Source organism: Eulemur rufifrons, chromosome 6 (assembly GCF_041146395.1).
Source record: "Eulemur rufifrons isolate Redbay chromosome 6, OSU_ERuf_1, whole genome shotgun sequence".
Lineage (NCBI taxonomy): Eukaryota > Metazoa > Chordata > Mammalia > Primates > Lemuridae > Eulemur > Eulemur rufifrons.
Window position 1 is genome coordinate 11,382,118 of NC_090988.1, and position 7,934 is coordinate 11,390,051.

The window sequence follows — 7,934 nt, forward strand, 5'->3', positions numbered from 1 at the left end:
ATATATTTTTGGCACGTGACAGTCAGGTCTAAATTCTCTCTTTATTTTCCCTCTTTCCTTCCCTATTTCTGGTCCTGGGATTGAGACTTTATTCATCTTTGATACTCGGCCTTTCCTATCCATTCTTCCCCCAGGACTATTAATCTATCAAATCCTGAAAATCCTCTATCACTACAAATGCCTGAGCAGTAAGATAGATCATGCCATGAAAACTAACAGGTAAGCAAGTTTGGTTTCTTTATTTCATGGAAATGTTCTTATGCAGAGTAGGATAATAATAGTACACACATAATATGATTTTTGTGAAATTTAACTGAATTGATATATGTAACGCACTTGGCATAGTTTCTGGCACTGGTCAGCATTTACAAAACATAACATATTATTAGTACTAGTGTTTGTATTCTCGATATTCATGATACTAAAATATCATTGGATGGTGTTTTTAAGCATGCCACATTTGCACTTTGTGCAGATTACTCATTTTCTATAAATTACATAATGTGTATAAAACTTTCAGCACAGTACTTGGTACATAGGTTTAATACAGGTTAATTATCCCCCTGACGTAGACCTCCAAGGTACTATCTAACTCTAAGATTCTATATTAGATACAGATATTATTTATGAATAGGTTTATATATTAATGAATTGAAAATACTTAATATCCCAGTGATGGTTGTTGGGGAGTGAGGCTACAAGTAGAGCTACCATTTGATCTGGCAATCCCATTACTGGGCATCTACACCAAAGAACAAAAGAAATTCTATAAAAAAGACATCTGCACTAGAATGTTTATAGCAGCACAATTCACAATTGCAAAGATGTGGAAACAACCCAAGTGCCCATCAATACATGAGTGGATTAATAAAATGTGGTATATGTATATCATGGAGTTCTACTCAGCCACAAAAAACAATGGTGCTCTAGCACCTCTTGTATTATCCTGGATAGAGCTGGAACCCATTCTACTAAGTGAAGTATCCCAAGAATGGAAAAATAAGCACCACATGTACTCACCATCAAATTGGTATTAACTGATCAACACTTATGTGTATATATAGTAATAACATTCATTGGGTGTTGGGCAGATGGGAGGGGGAGGGGGGCATGGGTATATGCACACCTAATGGGTGCAGTGTGACCTTCTGGGGGATGGACACACTTGAAGCTCTGACTCGAGTGGGCCAAAGGCAATATACGTAACCTAAACATTTGTACCCCTGTAATATGCTGAAATGAAAAAAATTTTACAAAAAAGAAAATAATAAAAGTAAATTGATATTAAGTATAATGCAGAATCCTCATATTTAGTTTCTCAGGAGCTATTGGAGGCCATTTCAAATGAAGACCTTTCAGTTGCCATCTTTATCTTGGGTCACACTCTGTGACTTCTTACGAAACTTGTGCTTGGGGTGTGTGATGGTTGGTACAGTTGGGGCTAACCTCGTGCCACTAGAAGTCTGAGGGTCAATGCACGTCTGTGAGAGACATTGCATTGTCTTTACATTTCACATATGAAATGACACAAATAGAATGTAACTTTAAAAGGACAAAAAAATAGAAATAAATAAAACAAAGAATCACTATACAGAAATTCAAGTTTTGGAAAGAGGGCAGTTCTGCAACAAAAGGAACAGAGTTAAGAATAGTTCTTCCTACACTGCTTCCTGCTTGGGCTTCATCTGCTCCTCAGGGAACATGACTTTAGTCAAGCCCCAGTTGAGAGGATTCTGAAACGTAGTTCCCATGGCAACAGGCTTTAAAGTGACATTATCCTAGAAGAACTTTTCTTGGTTGTTCCATCATCTAAACAAGACTCCTCTGAGGCTCCTAGGGAAAAGTCAACTTCTAATGAAGCTGGAGTCTTTGCTTTCTGTGCCCCAAGGAGCACCTTTCCTGTGGGGCTCATTTCAGGTTCGTAATAATGACTTATTTTCTTTAATTGTAATTTGACTACAGCGGGAGTGAGAGCAGGGATTGGATTTATTCTAATCACTAAGGCAATGGCAAATTTCTAAGTGTTAAGTTTTACACTTGAGGCCTCTTGTTGCTGAGCAGTGACTAAAATATATTCCACGTGTGGAGAAATAGCAAGCACAGGGGTACATGCAAATGTCACCCAACGCTCATACACAAAACATACACACACACACTGGACTGATAGAGGGGCTGTAAATAGCTTGCTGTGTGGAGGTCAGGCAGCTGCCAGCATGGTTCTGAACATAAACCCACTGCACGGTGATTCCAGCTGCCTTAACCCAACAAAAATGCATCTTTCATTGACTGAGTGCTATTGAAACTTTCATACTTAGAGATCTATTTTTTTTTTCTTGCTAAAGGCAGTGTCTTCATTTTAAAAAAAATGACTGTAAGAAGGTGTAGAATATGGATAATCCCCAAGAAGCTTTAGTCAACTGTGTGTTGATGAATTTGTGAGATTCTTCCTGAGAACTGGTTTTAACAAAGAACTAAAGGTAGAGCAAGCATTAAGACTGTGAATGTTTGGGGAAGAAGAATTTTTACTGAGACTAGACGTGGGCACAGAACGAGAAGATAGGAGGCTGCAAAGGAACCCTCATCTGACTTCCTAATTTGGCCTTTGTGGTGTGGCATAATGTGGATATTTGAACAATTGGCACTGGGGCTAGGACAGAGGGAGAGACAGGGTGAAATACTCAAGGCCTCAGAGGCTGCCTGTGGATTAGGTTATGTTGGGCCTTGGATAAAGTCTTGAAGAAGAAAGTCTTGTTCCAAAACTTCTCTCACCCCTGTCAGCTCTCCCCTCCACTGTATATAACAGACCCTGTCTTGCCTCTTTCGGGCTTATCCAGATTTTAGCAAGATTTTCCCCTCTCTCATTACCTCCCTAAAGTATATACATTTTATACTTCTTTTATGTATATTTGAACATTTATCAAGGCTCTTCCACGTGCCAGCCTCTATGCTAGGCTCTTTCACTTTCGTGATTTAACAGAAGCCTCACAACAACCCTGTGGGTTATCATCATTATCGCCATTTGCAGATGAGGAGACTGAGAATCAGAGATTAATAAACATTTTGTGAGCTATTTGGTTCTAAAAATATGAAAGTGAATAAACCTCACAAGCGTCTGTCATAGTTCACAGAGGGCTAGGGACGATCAGAGACAGCAATGTGTTGTGAATAGAGTAGCAGGAGATCTAGGGACAAAGTACCCCTGGCATTTTGGCTTTTTGCCAGGGCATGCTCAGGACATAAAAACTCTCTGTAATGTGGGATCGCAGGTACTTAATGGATTTAGTGGTTCGTATGTAGTTTCTTGACCTGGACTCAAACTCCACTGGGTGAGGCTGTTTCCTCTCAGCCAGAGTATTTTGTTCGGACCTGCTCCAAACACTGTTTTAGGAGTAGCCTAGCTGGGGTTTCTGTACTGGAGGCAAGGACTTGTGTGCAGGTAACTTATTTTTAAAAATGATCCCAGGGAAGAGGATATGTGAAATAGGAGATGATGGAAAAACAATTCAAGGGTGTGATATGGTTACCGTGATGGGAAATTTAGGATCAATCCGAGGCTTCAAGAGACTATGAGTAATGAGCTACTAGAGATACAGAAAAGGAAAACGTTTACCCACTGGCTCCCAGGGGTGTTAACTCCTTCACACTCCAGGTTTGCACAGCCACCAGAATGGCTGAGAGGGTTCTCACCGACACTCCGCATTCTACAGACGCCCTCAGGCTGAAAGCAGGAGATAGTGGTGCCCTCAAGGAACAGGGTTGTTGGACAACGACTAGACGCAGCTTGCTGGTGCAGCAACAGCAGCCAGGCTGAGTTACGTAAAATGAGGCATTAAAGATGTCCACACAGAGAGCTTGGTGGCAGGACCTGAACTCAAGGCCTGGTGAAAATGTCCAGAATAATGGGCAGAAGACACCACAGCTACAAGGCAGAGCCAACATTATGTGATTTGTAATGTGCTAAAAAGCTTGAGCGTTTTGTTCCATTTACCTATTACTTGTTCTGAAAATTTGTGTCTTACCTTATTGTTGGTGCTTAGAGAGAAGGCATCATGAATTACAAGTTAAACATAACACTTGGGGGGAATGTTGCATCACGTCATTGGCACTCAGCCCAGTAGACTAATTGGTCACCCTCAGCACAGCTCTGGCCATGTCACTTTTCTTTACTATATCCCGTGGATTCACATTGCATACATACTTCCTGTCACAGTGTTCATGTCTCTCCCCAGTAGGAGCCTGGGGTGCAGTTCCAGGCCTGATACCCAACTGTGTCCCTTACTTGTATTTTGCATTCCAGCCAAACTAAAGGCCAGGTGAGCTTCTCCTAGACAATGTCACTGAAATGTTGGAGACCCAAGGTTTATTTCAGACTTCTACCGTCAACCAGTTCTGTGACTGGTTGGGCCTTGATTTTTCTGTCTGGAAAACATAAGGTGGAAGGATCAGATCAGTGAATCCCAAGCCTGGCTAAGCATCCAGGTCAACAGGGGGAGACTTAGAAGAGAAACACAGATTATAATACCCCAACCCTGGAGAGTCTGATTTATGATGTCTGAATTGGGCCAGCAGGATATGTGCTTTTAGTATGCATGTAATTATCTAATTCAGGTTGCAGCCAGGTGTATGAACCACAGGATGAAATGATTTTTTAATATTGATCCAAATCTGTGGGACTCCAAAAGTGAGAATTAGCTGTCACTGAGTTCAAGCAAGGGTCTGAGAGGCTGGGACACAGAAAGGATAACTTTTATCATGGGAGAGAAGAGTTAGGAAAAGAACAAAGCAAGCAAAACAGAGAAACAGATGTCCGGTGGGAGGAAGAGGAGTCAAGCCTCCTGGCCTGCGGGCTCAGTACGAGGGCCTGGAAGCCTGGAGAGCTGAGGAATACTGGAAGGAGCAAGGGTGAAGGACAGGGCCATGGAGGAGATTTCCAACAATTTAGCAATTTTGGAGAAAACTGCTCTTAACCCATGGGGATTATTTTTCACTGTCAAGCTCAAATTTCTCTGAAGGCAGGTTGGTTTGTCCTCTGTGCTGGGTATTGTGCAACTCCAGTGATGAACTGAAACGTAAGTGTAATGTTGAATGCCCTCTGCCAAACTGGCATAACATTTTATTTTTGCCTTTTCTGCCTCACATTCTTTTGCATACTTAGGTGTGTTCTATCATCCTTTTCAAGACATCTTCAGGTCCTTAAAGGCAAGGATTGTGCTTTATATACTTCATTACCTTCCACAGGGAGGAATTAAAACACAAGAACACCAGACCTGGAGTAAGGTGGACCTAGGTTTAAAATGGCCTTTGTAATTTAACCTAGTGGGTATTAATTTATCTCAAAATGGAGATGATAAAACCAGCTCATAGGATTTGGGGGAGAATTAAAATGAAATATTATATGAAAAATGGTATTGGATCCTGGTATGTTGAGGTCAGTGTATAAATTTTTTTCTGCTAGGAGAGAAAAAGTGTTAGGTATACATTAAGTGCTTAATAAGTGATACATTTTATTTTATAAATTTTATTTATTTATTTTTGCACAGTGTTTCATATTACTAAGTAGATTTTAATTGCACACATGTTTTAATGTTTCCAAAAGCTAGTTGAAATATTATCAAGGGTATAAGAAAAAATTCCTTTTTTAAAAAGATAATATCTAGGGCTGTGATTCCAGGGGGACTTTGGCTTTCTACTTTTAATCAAGTCCCCAGATCTCCAAACTCAGAATAAAACTGCTCTATCCCCTGTCACCAGCTGTCACTGATGATAGGTGGGAATGCTGTCTCCCTTCTGCAAACTGGAGGAAAGCCTCAGGGCAAACCTCCATCAGATACGTCGCTAGCTCAGAGTTCTGAGGCAGCCCGGGCTCCGGTACTGCAATCGGGACGGGGAGCAGAGGGGTCTGTGCACAATCTTTCATCTGTCAGCTCTGCAGACAGTCTATCTGAACAAAGGAAGGTAAGAGCTGGACCAAAAGGTACATCCTTGAAGCTGCAGGCTGAACAGGGTGAGTGGCTGAATCTGGGTGTGCGGTCTGAACTTGTCCTGTGTCCCCAACCTCGGATACTAACGTTTTGAGAGAGAACACCTCACCCTTCTGCTCTGCCTAGGCTGACCATGAAGTGGACTCTTTGGGCACAGCTGGGCTGGCTCCGGCCTCGGAGAGGACTTTTCCCAGAGATTGGCTCCAGTGTTTGTCAACTTTAGCAGAAACTGGAGTTGGAAGGACATAGCAAAGGGATCAAAGTAGAGGTCTGAGCATCTCCTTCTGGAGGGTCTTTTACAGGAGCGCCCTCCCTCACCTCCAGCGCAGCTCCAGAGGCAGCATCACTGGGGCCGTGAGAGCAGCATGGGCATCAGGAAGGGCCCCTCTGCTGAAGTTCAAATCTCTCTGTGTGCATCCGGTTCTCAAGAATGGGGGAGGTGACTGAGAAGTTAGCAGTGGTCTCTCTCTCTCTGGCTCTTTCCCCTTGTCCCTACAGAAGGCCTTAAAGGAGAATGGCTGCTGGGAACTCCTCCTCCGTGACAGAGTTTATCCTCGCAGGCTTAACGGACCAGCCAGAACTCCAGATCCCCCTCTTCTTCGTGTTTCTTGGTTTCTACGTGGTCACCATGGTGGGGAACCTGGGCTTGATAACCCTGATTGGGCTGAACTCTCACCTGCACACCCCTATGTACCTTTTCCTCTATAATTTGTCCTTCATAGATTTCTGCTATTCCAGCGTTATCACCCCCAAAATGCTGATGAGTTTTGTCTCAAAGAAGAACATCATCTCCTATGCTGGGTGTATGACTCAGCTCTTCTTCTTTCTTTTCTTTGTCGTCTCTGAGTCCTTCATCCTGTCGGCGATGGCATATGACCGCTATGTCGCCATCTGTAACCCGCTGTTGTACACGGTCACCATGTCTCCCCAGGCATGTTTGCTCCTTTTGTTGGGTGTCTATGGGATGGGGTTTGCCGGGGCCATGGCCCACACAGCATGCATGGTGAGTCTGACCTTCTGTGCCAATAACCTTGTCAACCACTACATGTGTGACATCCTTCCCCTTCTCGAACGCTCCTGCACCAGCACCCATGTGAATGAGCTGGTGGTTTTTGTTGTTGTGGGCATTGATATTGGTGTGCCCACAGTCACCATCTTCGTATCTTATGCCCTCATCCTCTCCAGCATCCTCCACATTCGTTCTGCCGAGGGCAGGTCCAAAGCCTTCAGCACCTGCAGCTCCCACATCATTGCAGTTTCTCTTTTCTTTGGGTCGGGGGCATTCGTGTATCTCAAACCCTCTTCTCTTTTACCTATGAACCAAGGCAAAGTCTCCTCTTTGTTCTATACCACTGTGGTGCCCATGCTCAACCCGCTGATCTATAGCCTGAGGAATAAGGATGTCAAAATTGCTCTGAAGAAAACCTTGAGTAAAAGTTCATTCTTCTGAGAAAGGGGAAATACTTAGGAAAGAAACTTTTTTTCTCCCATCGATGATTCAGGCTCCGTTGGTTACATGTGGGAAATTTTAATTCCTTTTCAAATAGGTTCATCTTCCCCATTTTAAGGGTTCTTCAATTTATAAAGGTTCTTAAAACTATAGAATACTCACATTTTGTGGATCTTGAGGGTTGTTTAATTCAGTTCCCTCATATTTCTGAGGATAGATTTAGGCTCATGTACCCTCCCCAAGGTCACTGAGCTACTCAGTAGCAGAACTGTCACTAGAATCCAGTCTCTTTATTTCTAATACTGGTTGCTCTCCATTATAGCTCACTTTTCCTCCCTCAGGCTTTGGAAGATTTCATTTCAAATGAGAGCTGGCCTAGGATGTTAAAATCTGATTCTGTCTACGGAAATTTCATGTGACTTTTTAAGGGCTAATTTTAAATATCACATTTTGCAAGAAGGTAGGAGGTATAGAATGTTTTGTTGAGATGGTCTTGGCTAAAT

General features: G+C 42.7%; 1 protein-coding gene across 1 annotated transcript; it reads left to right on the forward strand.

Annotated features, from left to right (window-relative positions):
• Positions 1–205: 205 nt before the first annotated feature.
• LOC138383711 (olfactory receptor 8B8) lies at positions 206–7,431 on the forward strand. The gene is made up of 2 exons (XM_069468752.1): positions 206–219; positions 6,492–7,431. The coding sequence occupies exons 1-2, from the start codon at positions 206–208 to the stop codon at positions 7,429–7,431; spliced, it is 954 nt and encodes a 317-aa protein (XP_069324853.1).
• The last annotated feature ends 503 nt before the right edge of the window (positions 7,432–7,934 follow it).